Below are 22,248 nucleotides of genomic sequence, written 5' to 3' on the forward strand. Positions count from 1 at the left end.
CGCCGCGCACGCGCCGCCTCCCGCCACCGCCTCCTGCCGCCGCTTCCGGGCGGCCGCTCCGCGCCGCCGCCTCGATGGTGCCGGAGCCGCCGCCGACACCGACACCGACATGTTGCGGCCGCCCCGCCGCCTCCCGCGCCCGCCCCGCCGCGCCATCGGCACCGCCAGCGCCGCCGGGCCCGGCCGCCGCCTGCTGCTCTCCACCCCCATCTTCTACGCGAACGGGCCGCCGCACATCGGGCACCTGTACTCGGCGCTGTTGGCCGACGCGCTGCTCCGCCACCGCCGCCTGCGCGCCGCCGGGCCCGGGCGGCTCTGCACGGGTCAGCGGGGGTGCCGGGATGACCCCCTGTGCCGGGGCTGATTCCCCTCTCTGGGGCTCATCCCCCCTCCCGCGGTCTGAACCCCTCTCCCTCCGTTTGACCCCAGTCCCTCGGGGCTGACCCTCCTTCTCGGAGCTGACTCTCCTTCCCGGGACTCAACTCCTTCCCGGAGCTGACACCCCCTCCCGGTCTGGTCCCCCGCCCGTTTGATTCCCACTCCCAGGACTGACCCCCCCACACCTCGGGGCTGACCAGCTCCCTGCGATTTGACCCCCTGCCCCGATCTGACCCCCCTCCTGCTCTGACTCCCACCTCCGGGACTGACCCCGTCCCAGTCTGACTCCTCTCCCTGGGTCTGACCCCCTCCCCAGGGGCTGACCCCCCTCCCGGTCTGATCCCCATCCCCGGAGCTGACCCCGCTCCCAATGCCCCCAGGTTGGCCCTGTGTCCCCGCAGGGGGCATCCAGCCCTGCACCCCTCCCCACGGCCCCACGGCCTCTCTCTGTTCCAGGCACCGACGAGCACGGGCTGAAGATCCAACAGGCAGCGGCGGCGGCGGGGATGTCACCCCCTGAGCTCTGCGAGCGCGTCTCGGGGCTGTTCCGCCAGGCCCTGGCCCAGGCCGGCGTCGCCTTCACCGACTTCACGCGCACCAGCGAGCCCCGGCACCAGCGGGCCGTGCGGCACTTCTGGGGTGCCCTCCGTGACTGCGGGGCGCTCTACAAGGGCTCCTACGAGGGCTGGTACTGCACTCCCGAGGAAAGCTTCCTGCCCGAGAGCCAGCTCGCTGAGCGCAGGGATGCCCAGGGGCGCCCCTGCAAGGTGTCCTTGGAGACCGGCCATGAGGTAACGGCACCTGCGGGAGCACCACGCGCGCATCTGCTGCTCTGCTCTGGCCGAATTTGGGGTGTTTAATGCTTCCTGCAGCCTTTTGTCATTCATGTTGGCTGAGACTCACCTGTATTTCAGTGGAGTGTCACCTGTCAGTCCAGAAACCTTCTGTCCTGGCCTGATCACCACAGTGTGAGGGGGGATTCTACCCCTCTGCCCCACTCAGGTAAGACCCCCCCAGAGCCTCCAGCTCTGGGGTTCCCAGCACAGGAAGGACATGGACCTGTTGGAGAGAGGCCAGAGGAGGCCACCAAGGTGATCAGAGGGATGGAGCAGCTCTGCTGTGAGAAAAGGCTGGGAGAATTGGGATTGTTCAGCCTGGAGAAAAGAAGCTTTGGGGAAAACCCATAGCAGCCTTCCAGTATCTGAAGGGAGCCTGCAAGAAAAATGAAGAGAGACTATTTACAAAGGCCTGGAGTGACAGGACAAGGGGGAATGGCTGCCCACTGACAGAGGGCAGGGTTAGATTGGGTATTCAGAAGAAATTCTTCCCTGTGAGGATGGTGAGGTCCTGGCACAGGTTGCCCAGAGAAGCTGTGGATGCCCCTTCCCTGGAAGCATCCAAGGCCAGGTTGTATGGGGCTTGGAGCAGCCTGGTCTAGTGGAAGGTGTTCCTGTCCATGGCAGGGGGTGGAACGAGATGGCCTTTAAGGTCCCTCCCAGCCCAAACCAGTCTGTGATTCTCTGTGTTATGGTGGTGAGTGGGGGTCCGAGGGAGAGCTGCCAAACCCCACCTGGCAGATGCACATCACAGCCACGTGCCAAGGATTCAGCTGCTGGGGGTTCTGCAGCCTGCTGGCCTGGAAGTGGTATTTTACAGTGGCAATGAGAGAAATTAGCTGAGTGGGAAGATAATGGTGTTTGTAGCTGAGGGGTTCCTTGGGGGTCCAGAGTTTGAGACCTATTTTATGAGACAGTTCAGTGTGGCCTCTGGACACTTAACCAATCTCTTTATGTGGGTTTTGGCCCCACCTAAACCATTGTAACATCACCTGCCTGTGGTCAGCTTGATGCCTGGATGGGTGCACCCAGGACTGTGGTACCTGCCCCAGAGTCTCTCTGCCACTGCGTTTTCTAGGTGCCAGGAGTTACATTATTTAATCCATCAGCTGCAGATAATCCTGCTCAGAGCTCAGCACAGGTTATGCTCCTGTGGTCTTCGTATGAGGCTGGGGCGTAGGAGTGTTGGGTCACACAGAAAGGGCTGTATTAGCAAATAATAACTCTTGAGAAAGCCCCTAAGATAACTGGGGACATGCCATAAACCCCAGACTTCTGGTGAGTGTCTGGGTTCTGGTGTCCAGTGGAGCCTGGGGGTGAAGGGGTACAGCTTGTCTTTGAATATGTTTTGAATGTTCTTCAGGTCTTCCTTGTACCCTGCGAGATTCCTGACCCAGCCATGGATCCCTGAGTGCCTTACACAGCTCACTTGTACTGCATCCACCCACCATTTTTCACTGGTTTAGCTAAATGTGTCGTTTAATGGATTTAACAGTAGGGGAGAAGTGCTGTCAGTGCCATAAGCAAACAAAGTTAGTGACTGAGATGCATTAATGCATAAACTGGGGAAAAAGAGGAACATGGCCCCCAGCAGAACAGCAAAGGCAGGCACCAGGAGTGCCAGTAGGGCGGGAATTACAACATCATTGTGTCTTTTCATGATTTTCCACTATCATAGCACAACTATGTTGTTAAGAAAGTAAGAAAGTGTGTTCTCATCTCCCTAATTCCTTCCTGATGTCACATCAACCTGGCAGGTGGAAAGGTGTTCCTTCCTGGGATTATGGAAGTATTTAAAAGCAGGATGCTGAACCATCCCAGGTGCCCAAGTCCTCAGGCGTGTCTTGGGCAAGGAGGTTCCTACTAGTCATGGAAAGATACCAGGGGCTTTCCATGGGGTGGGAGGACACCCAGGCACAGGGAGCTTGCGACAAACTCCACACTGAGAATGCTGTGTGCAAATTGTCAGCCTGTTCTCGTAGCATTTGGGCCGTAATCCTTTCCTCTTCTCCCATCCCAGGTGCACTGGACCAAAGAGGAGAATTACATGTTCAAGCTCTCGGCGTTCCGGGATCCCTTGCAGAACTGGCTCCGGGACAACCCACGCTCCATTGCTCCCGACCCTTTCTACCAGCGCGTGCTCCGCTGGCTGGACGAGGATTTGCCGGACCTGTCGGTGTCCCGCGAGCGGAGCCGGCTGCAGTGGGGCATCCCCGTGCCCGGTGACCCCACACAGACCATCTACGTGTGGGTGGACGCCCTGGTGAACTACCTGAGCGTGGTGGGGTACCCCGAGAGCCACGGTGCGTGGTGGCCGGCCGCGCACCACGTCGTGGGCAAGGACATCCTCAAGTTCCACGCGCTGTACTGGCCGGCGCTGCTGCTGGCGGCAGGGCTGCCCCCCCCCGAGCGCATCCTGGTGCACTCCCACTGGACCGTGCGTGGGCAGAAGATGTCCAAGAGCCTGGGCAACGTGGTGGACCCCGCCACGTGCGTGGGGCAGTACGGCGTGGACGGGTTCCGGTACTTCCTGCTGCGGCAGGGCGTCCCGGAGCGGGATTGCGACTATTACGACGAGAAGGTGGTGAAGTTGCTGAATTCGGAGCTGGCGGATGCACTCGGGGGGCTGCTGAATCGCTCAACAGCCCCCAGCATCAACCCCAGCAACACCTACCCACGCTTCTCAGAGCCCTGTTTTCCAAAGGTCCTGGATTCCAGGGAAGCAAAAGGCATGGGCAGGGTGTCTGCTGAGGACTACGAACTCGTGGCAGCGGTGGCCTCGCTGCCTGCGCAGGTGGCTGGTTATTTCGAAGGCTTCCAGATTTACAAGGCTTTGGAATGCATTGCCCAGTGCGTGAGGCAGACCAATGGCTTCTTCCAGAGACACAGGCCTTGGAAACTCGACCGAAGGGACACTGCGGAGCGGCTCTGGCTGGACACCATCCTGCACGTCACGCTGGAGTGCCTGCGTGTCTACGGGACGCTCCTGCAGCCTGTGGTCCCACACATGGCAGACAAGCTGCTGTCCCGGCTGGCTGTTGAGCCAGGAGAGAGGGGCCTCTCTGATCTGACGTTCTTGGCGCGCTATGATGGAAAGCCCTGTCCCTTTGAGGGGAGACAGCTCGGACCTGACACTGGCGTCTTGTTCCAGAGGCTGGAGAAGTTGGAAACTATGAAGAACAGAAAGCAAGAAGCTCGAGTCTCTGACAAACAGCTTCTGTGAATAAAAACCTTCAGGAACTCCTGGGAAATGTTGTCTTTTCGTCTTCCTTCTATTGATGGTGGTGGTGTGGAGGGGTGGGAAGCTGGCCTGACCAGGGCTGTGCTGTCCCAGTGACAGGCCTGGGGCTGACCACACATGCTTGGGCAGGAGATTGTGTGAGCAGAGCTGAGGGCTCAGGAAGCTCAGGCAGCACCCTCAGAATGCCTGAGTAGCCAAATTGGTAACTGAACCAAAGACACAGCCTCAGGTTTCAGTATTGCTGCTTTTTTTGCCTCGATGTATTTTATGGGATGTAAAAAGCAACTGAGGCAAATATTTATCCCCTTAAAATAGGAAGGTTTTCCTGTACAGTCCTGGGGCTCCACCAGAGCCCTCTTGCCTGTGTCTCTCACAGAAGCATAGAATCCTAGACTGGTTTGTGTTGGAAGGACCTTAAAGCCCATCTTGTTCCAATCCTCTGCCATGGACAGGGACACCTTCCATTAGACCAGGTTGCTCCAAGCCCTATCCGGTCTGGAACACTCCCTTCCTTTACCTTGTCTGAGGCGAGGAGCCTCAGGTGCTGTTCTGAAGACATTGTAACCATGGATGTGGCAGCCAGTCTGCTCAGCCATCCCTTCCAGAAACAGCAGCTCCCACCTCACTCACTCCAGCAATCCCTTCTTGGGCTGATGTTCAGGATGAGTATCCAGGGGGATCAAGAAAGCCCTGAGGAGGGATGGGGTTGGTCCTGGTCCTTCTTGGTGTTGCTCTACAATCAGTGTCCTCATCTCACCTTTAATTCCCAGGTTTTTGGCCAGGCCAGAAGTAGCTGGGGGTGGTCAGATATGGGTGCCCATGGGCTGTGGTGCCCATGGATCTGTTGGATCCCTCAACTGAGCTTCCTCTGTGGGCCAAAACAAGTCTGAGTGAGCCTTGATGAGGATGATCCTGTGTGACCACTCTTTTCCAGGGGCAGGACAGCACCGAGGTTGAACAGGAAGTCTCATTTGGCTGTGCAGACCTGCTGGCATCACCAGAATGGGAAAGGGGGCATGTGTTTCAGGCCCAGCCTCACCTTCCTGAGGCTTTTCTGCCTCCTGCAAGGCTTAGTGCACCCTAGTTTCATGTCAGTGCTGCTGGAAGCAGCTGAGCATTGGCACCCTGGGGCAGTGGTGACCACTGAGGATCTTTGGTAAGTCCTTCCCAGCTCCTCCAGGTCCCATTAGTGCAGGAGTCATCTTCTTTCATGGGCCTGTTTTGGGGGGTTGTGAGCTCTTGGGGTTGCCTGGGCTGTGTGAGCAAAAGCAGTGCAGCCTCCATAGTCTGCCCGCCCCTGCCAGTTCCCACACCCTCGCTGTGCCACAGCCTGATGCTGTCCCAGTTTCAGCTGACCCGGGTCCCCTCATCCCCTCCTGCCGTGGTTCCCTTCCCCTGCCGAGTGTCACCTGCTCCCCTGCTCTTGCCATCCCTCTGAGCATCCTTCCTGCTGCAGCCCCTGTGCCCTAGCACTGTGGGTGCTGGCACCCCGCTGCCCTGCTCCTTGGGGACAGGAGGGACACATCCCCTTCCCGGTCCCTCTGATGCTGGCACCTGGGGGCTGTGGCTGCTGGCCGGACATGGAGAGGGTCACTCTGGCATGGGTGGCAGTGACCCCGTGTTGGAGCGTGCGGGTGTTTGTGTGCGCTGGTGTCTGCTCCTGCCCCGCTATCCCTCGGTGTCCCTGGCTCTCTCCCGGGAGAGGCCAGTCCCGCTGCCTGCAGCCCCGCCGGTCCCTGCCTGTCCCTTGGGGATGCCCGGGCCGGCCCGGGCTGAAAGCACTCGGTCCCCGGTCTGGGGTTTGGCGTGGCGGCTGGCCCAGAGCCGGTACCGGTGCGTGGGGTGGGACCGGCGCCGGTACCCGGGGATGTGCGGTGCCGGTGCCAGAGCGTGGGGCGGAGCCGCGAGGTGCCGGTGCCGCTACGCGGAGCGGGGACGTGCCGTGCCGGTGCCGGTACCCGGGGATGTGCCGGTGCCAGTGCGCGGGGTGGAGCCGTGTTGTATCGGTGCCCGTACGCGGTGCCGGTGCCGGTGCGTGGGGCTGCGCCGGTGCCGCTACGCGGGGCGGGGATCTGCGGTGCCGTAGCCAGTGCGTGGGGCGGAGCCGTGCGGTGCCGGTGCCGCTACACGGGACTGTGCCAGTGCCGGTACCCGGGGCGGAGCCGTGTTGTGTTGGCGCCCGTACGCGGTGCCGGTGCGCGGGGCTGTGCCGGTGCCGCTCCACGGGGCGGGGACGCGCGGTGCCGTAGCCGGTGCGTGGGGCGGAGCGGTGCCGGTGCCGCTCCACGGGGCGGTGCCGTGTTGTGCCGGTGCCGCTACGCGGGGCGGTGCCGGTGCCGTGCGGTGCCGTAGCCAGTGCGCGGGGCGCCGCGCCCCCATGAGCCGGTGAGGCGGCGGCGGTGCGGGAGGGATGGCGGCGGGCGGCGGCGGCGGGGGGCGGCCGCCGGGCTCCGACCCCGCGCTGGAGCCCTACGTGCAGACCCGCATCTTCAAAATCATCGTGATCGGAGACTCCAACGTGGGCAAGACGTGCCTGACCTTCCGCTTCTGCGGGGGCACCTTCCCCGGCAAGACCGAGGCCACCATCGGCGTGGACTTCCGCGAGAAGACGGTGGAGATCGAGGGGGAGCGCATCAAGGTGGGCCCCGCACCGGCCCCGGGCTGGCTGACATCAGTCCCGCAGGGCCCTGCTCTGTCCCCGATAGGTTCTGCACCGGCTCCGGTGGGCTCTGCTTCATCCTCGGTCAGCCCCGCTCTGTCCCCGATGGGCCCCGCACGGGCCCCGGGCTGACCAGCACCAGCCCCGGGGAGCCCCCCACTGGCCCCGATGGGCCCCGTGCTGGCCCCGAGCTGACCAGCACCAGCCCTAGCAACGACGGCAGCCGGTCCTCATCCCTGCTCCAGCCCCATTCCCTGCCCCAGGGCTGCATGTCGCACCCCAAAGCCCTCCTGGGGGCTTTCCCTTTCATCCTAGCTGGAGGGAGGAGACAGGGACGGGAGAATTCTCATGCCTGTGGTCAGCAGAGATGCTTCTGGACCCATCCATCCCTGCTGCCTTGTCGCTATTTCTGGGGTTGGTTTGAGCCTGCAGCGGCCTGAAGCGATGGGTTGGGGTGAGCCACTGCTGCCCTCCCAGCACAGCCTTGGGGCATCGAGGTGGCTCCAGCTCCGGGCATTGGACTAGCAGAGGGGCACAGCTGGAGGATGGAGCTGTGTGCCAGAACCGGGGCATCTGGGGGGGCAGAGGGAGGCTGGAAGGCTGGGAGCTCCCACGGGCCGGTGGCAGCAGGCTTGGCAGCTGTGGGAGCACTGCTGGAATCTGCTCCCAGCTGGCACCGGGAGCTGTGATTGCAGGACGACTGGAACAGGATGAATTTGCTCTATGAAGGCCCGTGTGACACCTGTAAGGAATGACCAGCCCAGACCTGTAAAGCTCTGGCTGGTGTGTTGGAGCAGATCTGCTGCTCCATCCAGGAGCAGAGCTTGTGGTGGAACTTGGCCTGCCAGGTTCAGGGGGATCAGCACCCACAGCCTCCGAGTGTGAGGCTGGTGCTGGAGGAACAAATATTGCTGCTGTACTGACAGATGGGTGATCAAAAGTTGAAATCACAATGAAACCAAAGCTCATGTTGGTGGGTGAGAGCTTTAGTTGTGCTTCTAGACTGTCCATTAATGTTTTTCCCTTTCTCCTTTAGATGTGGTCTTTCCCCCCTGCCCTCCCCAGCTCTGTCCAGCCCCACGGAGCCGTGCTAGTGTGAGCTCTGGTGCAGGCTGGCATGGAGCCTGTCTCATGGCCAATGGCAGGAAAACACTGCCAGGGTTTCTACCTTTGGATATTATTCGTGCTTCAGCGGGCGTGAGTGGGAGGCAGTGCAGCAAACTGGCCTTTTCCTAGGATAATGCATCCAAGAGGAGAGGTGAGAGGTGGGAGATGGACCCTCCCTCTCCTGCTCTTCCCAGGCACTGGCCCAGAAAGGGCTGAGCAGCAGCTCTGCTTTGCCAGCATTTTTCACTCTGAAAGACCTCGGGGCAGGCGGTCTCTCTGTGGGTACAGGGTGATTCGGATTAATTTGGAAATTGCCAGTTCCAAGCTTCAAGATGTTACCAGGAGAACTCAGACTGACCCCTGGGGGCACCCTGCTCCTTACCAGTGTTCAACCAGACTTGGTGTCACTCGACACCACCTTCTAGGCCCAGACATTCAGCCAGTTCCCAATCCACCTCACTGCTCATCCAGTTTAGGAGCTTCTTGGCTCCTCTGTCACTTGGGTCAGGGAGTTGTCATTGAGGGCTCCGGGAATGTTCTGGACTGCCTGTGCCCTGCTGTGCTGTCATTCCAGCAGCTGTTGAGGTGTTTGAGATTCTCAGTGAGGACCAGGGGCTGCAAATACAAGGCTGTTCCTTTCTGTCCATAGAGCACCTCATCTGCTTGCTCTTCCTGGCCAGATGGTCTAGAGTGGAGATTCCCTACAATGCTCTCTGTGATGTTCTGCTCTTTAATCCTCCACTACAATCTCCTCACCATGGTGAGGGTGAGCCATGGGTGATGGCTCCTCACCTATCCCCACAGAGGTCCATGGCCTCCTGCTGCACTCTCACATGAAGGGTGACTCCCCGTCCTCGTCTTCTCTTTGCCCTGACTCCTCTGTGAAATTATCAGGGTTCTTGTTCATGGTGTAGGATTTGGTAGACAAGTAGACATGGACCTGTTGGAGTGAGTCCAGAGGAGGCCACAAAGATGCTCTCAGGGCCAGAGCCCCTCTGCTCTGAAGCCGGGCTGGGAGAGCTGGGGGGGTTCACCTGGAGAAAGGCAGGCTTCAGGGAGACCTGAGAGCCCCTTCCAGTGCCTAAAGGGGCTCCAGGAGAGCTGGAGAGGGACTTGGGACAAGGGCCTGGAGGGACAGGACAAGGAGGAATGGCCTTAAGCTGAAGCAGGGCAGAATTAGATGGGGCATTGGGAAGAAAGTGGGGATGGTGGGGCCCTAGCATAGGTTGCCCAGAGAAGCTCTGGATGCCCCATCCCTGGAAGTATTCAGGGCCAGGCTGGACAAGGCTTGGAGCAACCTGGTCTAGTAAGGTGTTCCTGCCCATGGCAGGGGGTTGGACTGGATGATCTTTAAGGTCCCTTCCAGCCCAAACCATTCCATGACTCTCTGAAAGCCAGACAGCAGGAAGCCCCCCTGAACCCTTCCCAGGGCCATGCTCCTGTAGCCTCTTCTCTCGTCTGCTTCGCTTCCCAGGTGCAGGTGTGGGACACGGCCGGCCAGGAGAGGTTTCGGAAGAGCATGGTGGAGCACTACTACCGCAACGTGCACGCCGTGGTCTTCGTGTACGACGTGACAAAGATGAGCTCCTTCACCAACCTCAAGACATGGATTGAGGAGTGCAATGGGCACGCGGTGTCCCCGCTCGTCCCCAGGGTGCTCGTGGGGAACAAGTGTGACTTGAAGGACCTGATCCAGGTGCCGTCCAGCCTGGCCCTCAAGTTCGCCGACGCTCACAACATGCTTTTGTTTGAGACCTCGGCCAAGGACCCGCAGGAGAGCCAGAACGTGGACGCCATTTTCATGTGCCTGGCCTGCCGGCTGAAGGCGCAGCGCTCGCTGCCCTGCCGGGACGCCGAGGGCTGGCCGGGGCAGCCCCAGCCGCAGTCCCGCCGGCTGGACGAGGCCAGCGGGAAAGGCTCCTGCCCGTGCTGAGCGGGACCTGGCCCGGACCCCAATAAAGGCTCTGAGCCCCCTGCGCTCCGACTCCTGCTTTGCGCCTCGGCCACGCTCGGCTCGGTCCGGCGGGTAGCGCTCGGGTAAAACCGGCCCGGCTCGGCTGTGATCGGCCCGGTTCGGTTACAATCGGCCGGGTTCGGCCCAGCTCGGCCACGCTCGGCCCGGTTCGGCGAGTAGCGCTCGGTTGTAATCGGCCCGCTTCGGTTACAATCGGCCCCGCTGGGCCGCGCTCGGCCTAGTTCGGCTACAATCGTCTTCACTCGGCTACAATCGTTTCCACTCGGCTAAAATAGGCTCCACTCGGCGACTCTCGGCCGAGTCCGTTCTGCTAGGTGCGCAGCGCGCAGGCGCGGTGCCGCGCGCAGGCGCAGTGCGCGCCGCCGCCGCCATGAAGTAGGTGTGGGGACTGTGAGGGGAGCGGGAGGGAGGGATGGGGGAAGTTTTGGTTCTGTCGGTTCCGGCGCTGACGGTGCCTCGCCCGCAGCCCCCTGACGAAGGTGAAGCTGATCAACGAGCTGAACGCGCGGGAGGCGGAGCTGGGCGTGCAGGAGGCGGTGTCGTGGCACGCGGAGTACAAGGACAGCGCCTGGATCTTTGTGGGTACGGGCCGGGCCGGGTCGGGTCGGGTCGGGTCGGGTCGGGTCGGGTCGGGTCGGGTCGGGCCCGCTCGGTGCCGGTGACCTGTTCCATCCCTCTCCCCGCAGGCGGGCTGCACTACGAGCTGACGGAGGGCGATGTCATCTGCGTGTTCTCGCAGTAAGTGCTGCAGCCCCGGCCCCGCCGCCCGCCCGGGCGCTGGCGGAGGGTGCTGACGGTGTGTCACAGGTACGGCGAGGTCGTCAACATCAACCTCGTGCGGGACAAAAAGACGGGGAAGTCCAAAGGGTTCTGCTTCCTGTGCTATGAGGATCAGAGGAGCACCATCCTAGCTGTGGACAACTTCAATGGGATCAAGGTGAGCGGGGCTCGGGTGCTGCTGCCGCGGCTCCCCAGGTGCTCCCGGGGACCTGCCCGCGGTCTGAGAGCCCGGCTTCTCCAGATCAAGGGACGGACCATCCGCGTGGACCACGTGGCCAACTACCGGCCCCCCAAGGAGTCGGAGGACTGGGATGAGGTGACTAGAGCTCTCCATGCCAAGGGCTGCGGGGTCAAAACGCCGCCTCGCTCCTCGTCCGAGTCCCCGTCGGAGGAGGAGGATGTGCCTGTGAAAAAGCAGAAAGGTAAGGAGTGTTCTGGCAGGCTGGATCCCAGGTGGGATTAGGAGCTGGAGTCTGGGTAGAGAGAAGGGTTGGAGGGAGGAAAATGGGCACGAAGTGAGGATGGGGACAAGGTGTTGCTCTGAGGTGTTGAGGAGGTGCTTGAAAATGAGGGAGGAGAGGGAGAGCAAAGAGGGAAAAGAGTCATCGGGTCTGGACTGGGAAATTCTGCAGAACGGATCATGATGTTACTGAGTAAAGGGAATGAGTGGAAGTGCCCAGCATTGCTGGAAAGAACATGATGTGAGCGTTCAAGAGGGAAGCAGGGTGGCCGCAGCTGGAGGAGAAGGGTGTCACGCTAAGAAGTGGAGTGGGATCTCCCTGAGGGGGAAGCAGGCTGGCATATTGGGAGTATAGGGGAACAACTCGTGATGGGAGGGGAGTTGGGGCAGTGCCGTGAAATGGGGGGGTTGGGGGCGCTCCTGGAATTGGGTCCATGGCAAGTTGTGAACCCGTGTTCCAGAGAAGCCACGGAGCAGAGCGGAGCAGCCGAAGCCAGGCCAGCAGGCCGGGAAGCGCGTTGGCACAGAGGAGCCACATCCCAGGATCAAGATCAAGAAGGAGAAGGAGGACCCTGGGTATGAGCGCTACGCCAGCGGGAGCTCTGACAGGAACGCTGGGAACAGGACACAGCGGGACGAGGAGCAGCGGCGGCACCAGCGGCCCTCGGAGAGGAGGGGGGACAAGAGCGACCAGGAGCAGAGGGGACAGAGCAGCTCCTGGGAGGAGCGGGACAAGAGGGAGGAGGCTGGCAGGAGGAGTGACGGGCACGGCAGCCGGCGGGATGTGTCCCCCAAGGGAGGCAGATCCCGGGAACCCCATTCCAGGCACAAGGAGCGGGGCTCTGGCAGAGACTCTGGCCGCCACTGAGCCCTGGGAGAGCATTCCAGGGCCAGGGAGGCCTTGATCCTCCCCAAACAGCTGCTCCAAGCTCCCAGGGCACTGCAGCTGGACTGCTTGCCTCACGGGAGCTTCCCTTTGGATCTCATCCTGCTCTGGGCCAGGGCTCTCTGTGTTGGCCTTCAGTGCTGGCCATGGAGGGTGGCAGGAGCTGGGGGCTGGGAGCAGCAGGATGCTCCCCTTCTCCAAACCCCCAGTTCTGTCAGTGCTGGGGGGTGTCCCCCTCTTGCAGTGCGAGAAGAGGCCTGTGGGTGTCTGGTCTGGCCTCGCCTGCCAGTGGGTCCTGTGCCCACCCAGCATCTCCAGGTTCTGTGGTGGATCTGCAGGCATGCGCCGCTGTATTGGGGCCGTTCCCCGTGGGTGTGTTTAAAGGTCTTCTAATAAAAATTCCTGTTTGCCAGAAGCTGGTCTCAGGAGCAGTCTTCCTGCTCCTGATGCTGATTTTGGGCTGATTTGGCTGGAAAAGCGGGAGTGATGGATACAGAGTTGGGGAGTGGTGCACACAGTGATGAGAGGGATGGGCTTTGGGATGGTTTGAGCTGGATGTGATTCCCGTGAGTAATCCCTCCAGACAGAGTCCACAGCAGTTCCAGGCATGAGGGGCAGAGGGGGCATTTTCCCCATGGAACAATTGGGACTGAGCCCAGAGGTGCCCGATGTGGGGTCAGATGGGGGCAGGGGCAGACCCGGGGGGTTCCCAGTGTGCTGGGCAGGGGGCTCAGCCCCATCCTGCTCCTGATACCCCGGGGGGGCTGTGACCGTCCAGCTGCCGGTACCCCGGGGAGCGGTCACCATTCTGCTCCCGGTACCTGGAAGGGCTCAGCCCCTTCCTGCTCCTGGTGTCCGAGGGTGCTGTGACCGTTCTCCCGGTACCCCGGGGAAGCTTAGGCCCGTCCTGCTCCCGGTACGCGGGGGATGGTCACCATTCTGTTCCCAGTGTCCGGAGGGCTGTGACCATGCTGTTCCCGGTGTCGGGGGCGCTCAGCCCCGTCCTGTTCCCGGTATTCGGGTGGGTCTGAGCCCCGCCCTGCCCGCGGTGCCGGGGGCGGTGCCCGGTCCCGGTGCGGTGCCGCCGGGGGCCGGCGGGGGGCGCGGCGGTGCCGGTGGCCCTTCCGGCGGCTGTTCCGGTCCCGGTCCCGGTGGCGGCGGTGCCCGCCCGCCATGCCATGTCCGCGCTCAACTGGAAACCCTTCGTGTATGGCGGGCTCGCCTCCATCGTGGCCGAGTTCGGTGAGGCGGCGGGGCCGGCGGGGCGGCAGCGGCACCGGGGCCGGTCCCGGCGGGCGCTGACGCCGCTGTCCCCGCTGTCCCCGCTGTCCCCGCAGGCACGTTCCCCGTGGACCTCACCAAGACGCGGCTGCAGGTGCAGGGGCAGAGCACCGACGCGCGGTTCCGCGAGGTGCGGTACCGGGGCATGTTCCACGCGCTCTTCCGCATCTGCCGCGAGGAGGGAGGACGGGCCCTGTACTCGGGGTGAGCACCGGGACCATCGGCACAGGGACCCCATCGGGATAGGGGCCCATCTGTACCGGGATTCCCATCGCCACCGGGACCCATCGGGACAGGGACCCATCCCATCGGCACCGGGCTCCATCCATCCCGAGACCCCCATAAGCCACGGGTCCTTCCCATCCACCCTGCCCCCCCCAGTCCATCCACACCGGGACTCCCCTACTGGGACCAGGACCCTCCATCCGCCCTGGGCCCCGCGATCCACCCCGGGAACCCCCCTGCATCCGTGCCCCCATCTGCCACGGGTCTTCCACCAGGCCTGACGTTTCCTTCCACCCACCCTGGGCTTCCCCACTGCCCGCCACGGGTCCTTCCCCCCTGCCCCACCATCTCTCACCGCTTGTCCTGGGCCACCCTTCGGTCACAGCATCATCCCCGCCATCCTGTCTGACCCCCGAGCCCATTCCAGTTTCCCCCCTCCACTCTGGCATCCCCCTCTGCCTTCCCGAGGTCCTCCTGGGTCCTCCCACCCATCCCAGGTCCTTCCCCTCTGCCCACCCTGGCCCCTACTTCTGTCCTGGCACCCCCTCCCCACCCCGGGCTTCCTCTTCCACCTTCTGTCCTGGCATCCACCCTGTCCATCCTAGTTCCCCCCTCCCCTTTGCCCATCCCAGCCCGCTCCCACTCCCTGCATGGCACTGTGACCCCGAGATCCCACCCAGCCCTGAGCCCAGGGACCGGGGCAGTGGAGACTCCCTGTTTTCCCGAGATGAGGAGCAAGGCCAGCACTGTGTGGATGCCAGCCCCTGGCACAGTGGGGGGCAATCCCAGCAGTTATCCCGGGCACTGGAGCCATGGCAGCGACACGCCTGGTCCTCAGCAGTTTGGGGGCTGGTGGGAAGCTGGCACACAGGGACGCTCAGGGATTGTTCCCCCTCAGGATCGCCCCGGCACTGCTGAGACAGGCATCCTATGGCACCATCAAGATCGGGATCTACCAGAGCCTGAAGCGGCTCTTCGTGGATCGCATGGAAGGTCAGTATCAGGGAATGGGGCAGCAGGGGCACCTCCCAGCTCACTGATCCTACACTCTCTTGTATGTTCTGCTCATTCCCTGCTCTGTCCTTCCCACCTCGAGATTCCCACAGGAATGGAGCTCTGTTACTGGGCGCTGTGGTTTTGTTTGTCAGTGGTGGCGTGGATCAGTTTCAATCCCAATGGGAACCTGTGATCCCTACCCAACCACCTCCCTCCAGCCAGGTCCTTCCTTTCATGGAATCATAGGAGAATCCCAGAATCATTTAGGTTGGAAAAGAGCTTCAAGGCTATCAAATCCAACCTGTGCCCCATACCCACCTTGTTGCCCAGCCCAGAGCACTGAGTGCCATGTCCAGTCCTTCCTTGAATACCTCTAGGGATGGGGACTCCACCACCTCCCTGGGCAGCCCCTTCCAATGCCTGACAGCCATTTCCATGAAGAAATTCTTCCTAATGTCCAACCTGACCCTCCCCTGGCACAACTTGGGGGAGTCCTCTCGTTCTGTTAAGCCTTTATCTCTGCTTTGCACCTTGGAGCCAGAAAAAATTATCCAGTTCCGCCCTCCTGCTGTGGGTAGGGACACCTTCCACTATCCCAGGCTGCTCCAAGCCTTGTCCAACCTGGCCTTGAACATTTCCAGGCATGGGGCAGTCACATCTTATCTGAGCAACGTTTGGATTGGGATTTTGTGACTCAGCTCTGTAGCTTTGGCCCTGATTTAAAGGTGAGATGCCACCAGTGCCCTTGACCCATGCCCTCTGCTTAGGAGGCCTCTGCAGCTCCTCCCTGGGCAGTGGAGCAGCAGGAGTCTGGTGGATGCTGCCTGAGGGAGCACTGAGATCTGCAGGGGTGATTTTTGTCCCTGGGGTGACATGAGGGAATGTTGTAACACCATTCCAACCTGGGAAAGCAGGGTGGGCGGACGAGATGCAGCACACTAATGGCATGGAACTGTGTCAGGGGAGGTTTAGGTGGGATATCAGGAAAAGTTCTTCCCCCAGAGGGTGATTGGGCACTGAACAGGCTCCCCAGGGCAGTGGTCACGACCCCAAGGCTGCCAGAGCTCAAGGAGCATTTGGACAGTGCTCTCAGGGACTTGTTGGGGTGTCCTGGGCAGGACCAGGAGTTGGACTCGATGATCCTTGTGGATCATCCAACTCAGGAGATGCTGTGGTTCACTAGAGCTCCTTTCCAGGGTTGCTCTGTCCTCAGTAATGTCTCTCCCTGCTCCAGTAACGCCTCTCCCTGCCTGGTTCTGTCCGTGTACACAGGCCCCTCCTCGCTGTTCCAGCCTTTCCAGCTGTGAGCTCCATTTGTCTGTGAGCTGTGAGCCTGAATGTTTGTCTCCCTACAGGCCTGGGGCAGCCAGTGGCCTGGTCTCCTCTGGGAAGTGTCGTGGTCAGTACCAGCAAAGTGCTGTGCCTTTTCCCAACGTAACCATCATCCTAATACTGGGCCTGGAAGTCTCAGGTTATTCCCTGGAACTAATCCCATCTAACTCCCCACCTGGTCCCAGTCCTCAGCTGGCTCTGGGTGGCTGCATGGTCTCACTGGAGCCAAAACCATTTGGTATCAGGTGGCCTTGAGAAGTGCTGGGTTGTCCCTCTCTGTCTCCCTCTGTCCTGGCTTGTCCCTATCATGAGAAATGCATCACTGGACACTGAAATCTCAGATAATTGTTCACAATTTTCACGTGTCCCGTGATTTTCCTTCTCATCCGTCAGACCTGCCCCTCTGAGAGAGTGAGTTGCTGAGTGTCCCAGCTGCCACCTCCTGTCCCTGGCAGGTGTGGGGACAGACCTGCCACGAGGTGTGGCACCTGCCCAGCCCCTGCTCCTGCAGCTTCACTGTGAGATTTGAGAGCTGAGCTGTTCTGCTCTTCCCAGCCCTTGTTCCATCCCACCTGTGCCCCTTCCCGTGAGGTCTGTAGGGTCTGACCTTCTTCCCTTGCTTGCAGATGAAACGTTGCTCATCAATGTGATCTGTGGGGTGGTCTCGGGGGTCATCTCCTCTGCGCTGGCCAATCCCACAGATGTGCTGAAGGTAAGGGCAGCTCCTGGCCAGCACTTGGCTGGCTGTGGGACCTGTGGGAGGTGCAGCTCAGTGCTCCCTGAGCCACCAGTTCTGCTAATTTGGGCTTTTCTAATAAATGGAGACCGAAGCCCAGAGCAATTAACAGCAAAAAGCACAGCTCTTAAAGATCACAGAATCCCAGAAGGGTTTGGGTTGGAAGGGACTTTAAAGCTCATCTTGTCCCACTTCCCTGACGTAGGCAGGGACACCTTCCACTGTCCCAGGTTGCTCCAAGCCCCATCCAACCTGGCCTTGGACACTTCAGGGATGGGGCAGCCACAACTTCTCTGGGCAACAAAGGTCATGAAATTTGCTGTGGTGAAGGATGGATGCTGCCTTATCCGACCTGGGCAAGGTGAGCAGGTGGCAGCCAGATGTTCCTCACACCTGCCCTGCTGCTCTCCCCTTGGTCACTGTGCTGGCACTGCCTGTTACGTGGAGTGAGCAGAGCCCAGTGGGGACTGCCTGATGCCCTGGAGTCAGGGTAGCCCTGCTCTGGGCTGAGAGAGCCTGGAGAACTTCCCTATGCTTCTCCCTGTGTAGATCCACCTTCTTAGGCTGTTTCCAGGGCAGGAAGGCCTCATCCTTCATGTCCCTGTGCTCCCACCCCTCTGCTCTCCCTGCTCCTTGCCTGCTGCCATCATTGGCTGCATGGTTTGCAGGGAGAGAGACGTGGAGAGCAGTGTCAGCTGTGAGCTGCTCTGTGTTCCTGCTCCCAGGAGTTCCATGGAGCTGGTATCCCCGGTGTCCCTGCCCTCTGGGGCAGGTGCTGATGTCAGGACAGGTGCTGGTGTCCACCCGCTGACTCTGCCCTTCCTTCCAGATCCGAATGCAGGCTCAGGGCAGCTTGTTCCAGGGCGGGATGATCGGCAGCTTCATTGACATCTACCAGCAGGAAGGTACCCGAGGCCTCTGGAGGGTGAGCACCAGCTCCCAGAATCCCCCACCAGCAGCACAGCTAACAAAAGCCTTATGGAAGCGGGTGCTCTCTTAGCAGGGAGCACCTGGAGCCCCTTCCAGCTCCTTAAACTGCCGCTCTTGTGGGACAGAATCTTTCCTGGAACTTGTGGGGAAGGCGAGGGGGTGACAGCCTGGTTCCTGTGTGCTGGGAGGACAGAAGCAGCGTGCAGTTAATGCAACTGGAATAATACTGCCAGGGTGGAGGGATCTTCCTTGGCTTTAGAGCAAAGTTGGTCTGCCTGAAGAGCTGCAGGGAGGACACGGGGAAGACTGTCAGGAAAAGGCCCTGGGAGCAGCTTGTGATGGTGTTCCTGCCCCACAGGGTGTTGTCCCCACGGCCCAGCGAGCTGCCATCGTGGTGGGGGTGGAGCTGCCAGTCTACGACATCACCAAGAAGCATTTAATCCTGTCAGGCCTCATGGGTGACACCATCTTCGCCCACTTCGTGTGAGTATCTGCTGCTCTCAGCAGGCTTGGAGGGGTGTGTGGAGCAGAGCAGCCAGGTGGGATCTGGAGGGATTTGCTCATGGAGCGAGTGCTCTGGGGCTGCAGGGAACAGGCTCGGTTCTTCTGAAGGATCTGCTCTGTTGGCTGGAGCAGCTCAGAGTGGGCAGCAAGTGCAAAATCATAAAGGCTGGGTAAGACTTTAAAAAAGACCAGTCGTTCCCCCAGCACTGCCAAGGCCACCACTAAACCAGTCCCACATCCCCAGACAGACCTCCCTGGGGAAGGACCTGGCAGAAATCCTTTGGTGACATGGAATGTCAGCTTGGTTTCGGCTGGCTGATGGCCAGAAATGCTGTTGCCCAACATCTGTGCCCTGGTATGAACCAGGCAGGTGGTGCAGCTCCTGTTTACTGCTAAATGCCTTTCATAAAACCTGGTGGAAGGTACTTTGTGCCCGCCTGAGCGGGAGTGGCCATGTTCAGGGCTGTCCCTGTCCTGATTTGGGGGGTGTAGTTCCAGCTTCACGTGTGGGCTGGCGGGGGCCATCGCCTCCAACCCCGTGGACGTGGTGCGGACGCGGATGATGAACCAGCGGGCGATCGTGGGCAGCACGGAGCTCTACAAGGGCACTCTGGATGGCCTTGTGAAGGTAAGGGGGAGGAGAGGTGGGCACGTGCCTGTCCTGGGAGGCTGGCTGGGTCCCAGCACCACACTGATGGGAACAGTGAGATCCTACAGCCACAGAACGTGTCCTCAGCGAGTGTGTCAGACAGACAGGGAAGGGCCCAGAGTCACTTCCTCAGGTTGTCACTGTCAGCCTGAACATCCTCCCAGCCTTCTGGGACAAAATTTAGGCTGTGATGCAGTTAATCAGGTTCAGAGACTGCAAGTGATGCTCCACACACTGCACCTGCACGGGCCTGTCTGCTCCCTGCAGCTGCTGGGGAGGGACAGTGTGTCACACGTGGCACTGGGGACGTGGGCAGAGTGTGGGCCTGGCCTGGCTCCTAATTCACCTGTGTCTTCTCCTCCCAGACATGGAAGAGTGAAGGCTTCTTTGCACTCTACAAAGGCTTTTGGCCCAACTGGCTTCGGCTGGGTCCCTGGAACATCATTGTATCCTTCTGTGTGCTGCTGGGAGGTGGATGGGGGACAAGGGGAGAACCGAGCTGGGAAGGGCAGAGCGGGGCTGACACTCCAGTGCAGTGCACTGGTGACCCTGCTGGGCACCTCTGCTGGTTTCTGTAGAGCCAGTGCTCTGAGGACTTGGCTGAGACCTTCTCTCTGTCCTGGGCTGTGGGAGGTGCTGCAGTTCCTGGATCAACTCCTGTTTGGGAGGGAATCCTGGGGAGCATTCTCGTGCTCTGAGGCAGGTGCTGACCCGCTGTGCAGGACCAGCAGTACCCGTGTGCTGACCCAGACCCTTCTACCCTCTGAAACTGGGTGGGGAATTTACTGTAAAGAGCTCCCAGTCTGGGCTTGGAGCCACCTCCTCCTCTCAGTGGTCTGGGCAAGGCTGGGCCGGTTTGCTCTGGGTCAGTCTGTCCCCTGTCCTTGCAGCCCCTGTCCCCCAGCTCTGTTCTACCTGTGCACATCAGTTTGTGCTGCTTGGGCAAGGAGCTCCCTATGTGGGTCTCCACCAGCTGTGCTGATGCTCTGCCCACCATTCCAGGCAGCTGCCTCACACGTCTCTGTCCTAATTCCTTGACGTTCCCTTCAGTTTTTTATCACGTACGAGCAGTTGAAGCGCCTCCCATTCTGACAGCTGCCTTCATCTCACCACAGTCACCCTCAGGGCTGGCAGCAGAGCTGTGCTGCCGCCTCCCTCTTCATCCCACCGTCCCCATGTCGTGGTGTTTGGTACCTGTGGGCTGGGCTCCCCCCCAAATGCATGGTCCCTGGAGCATGAGCTGGCTGGGATAGCCGGGAGCCCGTGGCAGGAGCTGCATGTTTCCCACCCGGAGGTGTACGTGTGCCTGGGCCTGCAGGAATATCTTCTGTGAAGATCTGTGCATTCCAGTGGCCTTCAGGGCACTGTGGCTCCTGGGTTGGCAGCGTGGGTGTCCTCTCGTGCCCACAGGGCGGGGCTGGGGCCCTGGAAGGTGCCATCGTCATGTTTATTGCCGAACTGTAACTCCATTAAATTATTTATTGACTGGATGGCTTGAGTTTGGGTCTGGTTTACTGCAGGGGTGTCTGCCCTTGCTGGTTTTCACCACACTATATGTACCTTTTTTTCTCCATGTATTTATGTAAGAGCAATCTGTAGGATTCATTAGGACAGAGGTGTTTCTAAACCCAAGTTTGTTGGTGTCAGAAAGTGACGCTGTTGCCTTCTCAGCTCAGTTTTGCCAAACCTGGGTCTCTTAGCTTACTGCTTATTGCTTATATTATTTTTGCTTAGATCATTTGTAAATGATGTAAACACAGGTAATGTGGTTTAAAGGTGAACTCAGCACTTGAAAATGGTGGCTCTGACACGGCTGGTGCTGAGCAGAATACCCAGCAGGATTATTTTGGTTGTCCTCTTCTGGTTTTTGGTTATTTATTAGTGTTTATGGCTATGAAAGCAAACGGCTCTGAAGTTCCTACTCACTTTCCTGTTTGTGGGGTGCCTTTAGTTTGGATGAAGGTCCCTCGTGACAGCACCGTGTCCTGGCTGGGCCTGCTGTGAGCAGAGTTTCTATGCAGGTCACACAAGGAATGTTTAGCCAAATCCAGCTGGGAAAAATAAGAGGGAATTGGTTTTGCAAAGGCAGAGATGCCTTTGCAGCTGCAGGTGTAGTGAAGGTGCTGAGCTCTTGGACTTAAACACTGCCTTGAACAGGTCTTTTAGTGCAGGGCCCAGCTCAGCAGGCCAGAGGGTTGTTGTCAGAATTTAACTGTCCATACAATCTCCCAGGAACAGGCAGTGATGGATTGGGAGTGAACAAGGTTCCTGTGCCTCACCTGGCTGAGGGTTTCCAAACATGACAAAGTAAATAAGTACTTTATTTATTAAATAAATACATCCACCATATGTGGTGGATGAACACAAGTCTGAGATGTGTTTTAGCTGTGGTTCCTGATCTTTTGGGTTTCTCCAGTAGTTCTGGAGCCATTCCTGTGCAGCTCCATGGGATGCTGCTGCCACCAGTTGTTTTGGGACTGATCCTCAGACATTTCCTTGCTGTTCCTCAGGCTGGTACAGGGAGCCCCTCAGCAATGCCAGACAAGTGTCCCCACAGCCACTTTGCTGCATTTCTCAGCTGTAAGGTGCTTGGTGAGAGGCTGTTCTGCCCCCTCTTCTTCTTCCTGTTGGACCAGTGTCCCTGGATGGCTTTGAAGGTGCTCCTTCTGCTCTGGGACCTCATTCCCTCAGGATTTCCTTCCTAGGAAGGAAACATCTGTTGTCATATGTGCTCAGGTTCACGTGTCTCTCTGTCTGACCTTGTCCCTGCTGTGCCAGGTAACGTGTGAGAGCACACCTGAGTGGTCTGTACCTGCTCCCCTGCACCCCCAGGAAGGTCCCTGGGGTTGAACTCTGACGTGGAAGGGGTTCAAGGTGCCCTGGGAACCAGTCACAGCCCTCCCCAAGTGTTTAAGGTAGAAATATGTGTGGTCCTGCCACATTAAAGACAAAAATGGCAGTGAACCAGGACAGGGAGGTGCTGGCTCTTCCTCCACACTGCCCTGCAAATCCTCCCTCCACCTTGATCTCATGCCATGGCGTTTGGACCCTCTCCAGCATCAGGGGAAAGGCTCCCCAGGTGTCTCCCTGGGCAAACAAAAGAAGGGGTGTAAGGTCACCAGAACCCTTCCTGTGGCCACTGGAGTCCTTCCTGTGGCCACCTGCAGTGCAGACCCAGAGTGTTCCTGGGAGGCCTCCCTGCTCCAGAGCTCCAGCCAGTGCCCACCATTCCCGTGTGTGCTGCACCCTCCCTCCCCACCGCAGTGCCCATGT

The 22,248-nt window shown here is 59.9% G+C and overlaps 4 protein-coding genes across 4 annotated transcripts; all 4 read left to right on the forward strand.

Moving 5' to 3' along the window:
* Positions 1–770: 770 nt before the first annotated feature.
* Positions 771–4,465, forward strand: MARS2 (methionyl-tRNA synthetase 2, mitochondrial). Its single transcript, XM_017814001.1, has 2 exons — positions 771–1,169; positions 3,235–4,465. Exons 1-2 carry the CDS (start codon positions 885–887, stop codon positions 4,435–4,437), a joined length of 1,488 nt encoding a protein of 495 aa, XP_017669490.1. The 5' UTR covers positions 771–884; the 3' UTR covers positions 4,438–4,465.
* A 2,239-nt stretch (positions 4,466–6,704) lies between these two features.
* RAB33A (RAB33A, member RAS oncogene family) lies at positions 6,705–10,197 on the forward strand. Its single transcript, XM_017817019.1, has 2 exons — positions 6,705–7,093; positions 9,696–10,197. The coding sequence occupies exons 1-2, from the start codon at positions 6,866–6,868 to the stop codon at positions 10,152–10,154; spliced, it is 687 nt and encodes a 228-aa protein (XP_017672508.1). The 5' UTR covers positions 6,705–6,865; the 3' UTR covers positions 10,155–10,197.
* Positions 10,198–10,548: 351 nt separating this feature from the next.
* Positions 10,549–12,729, forward strand: RBMX2 (RNA binding motif protein, X-linked 2). The gene is made up of 6 exons (XM_017816996.1): positions 10,549–10,571; positions 10,663–10,778; positions 10,883–10,934; positions 11,004–11,133; positions 11,218–11,398; positions 11,898–12,729. The coding sequence occupies exons 1-6, from the start codon at positions 10,567–10,569 to the stop codon at positions 12,302–12,304; spliced, it is 891 nt and encodes a 296-aa protein (XP_017672485.1). The 5' UTR covers positions 10,549–10,566; the 3' UTR covers positions 12,305–12,729.
* A 713-nt stretch (positions 12,730–13,442) lies between these two features.
* Positions 13,443–20,465, forward strand: SLC25A14 (solute carrier family 25 member 14). The gene is made up of 9 exons (XM_017817009.1): positions 13,443–13,564; positions 13,660–13,807; positions 14,727–14,821; positions 16,783–16,868; positions 17,722–17,817; positions 18,181–18,305; positions 18,819–18,954; positions 19,341–19,421; positions 20,026–20,465. The coding sequence occupies exons 1-9, from the start codon at positions 13,501–13,503 to the stop codon at positions 20,065–20,067; spliced, it is 873 nt and encodes a 290-aa protein (XP_017672498.1). The 5' UTR covers positions 13,443–13,500; the 3' UTR covers positions 20,068–20,465.
* The last annotated feature ends 1,783 nt before the right edge of the window (positions 20,466–22,248 follow it).

This window comes from Lepidothrix coronata, unplaced genomic scaffold, assembly GCF_001604755.1.
Source record: "Lepidothrix coronata isolate B3197 unplaced genomic scaffold, Lepidothrix_coronata-1.0 Scaffold2, whole genome shotgun sequence".
Taxonomy (NCBI): Eukaryota; Metazoa; Chordata; class Aves; order Passeriformes; family Pipridae; genus Lepidothrix; species Lepidothrix coronata.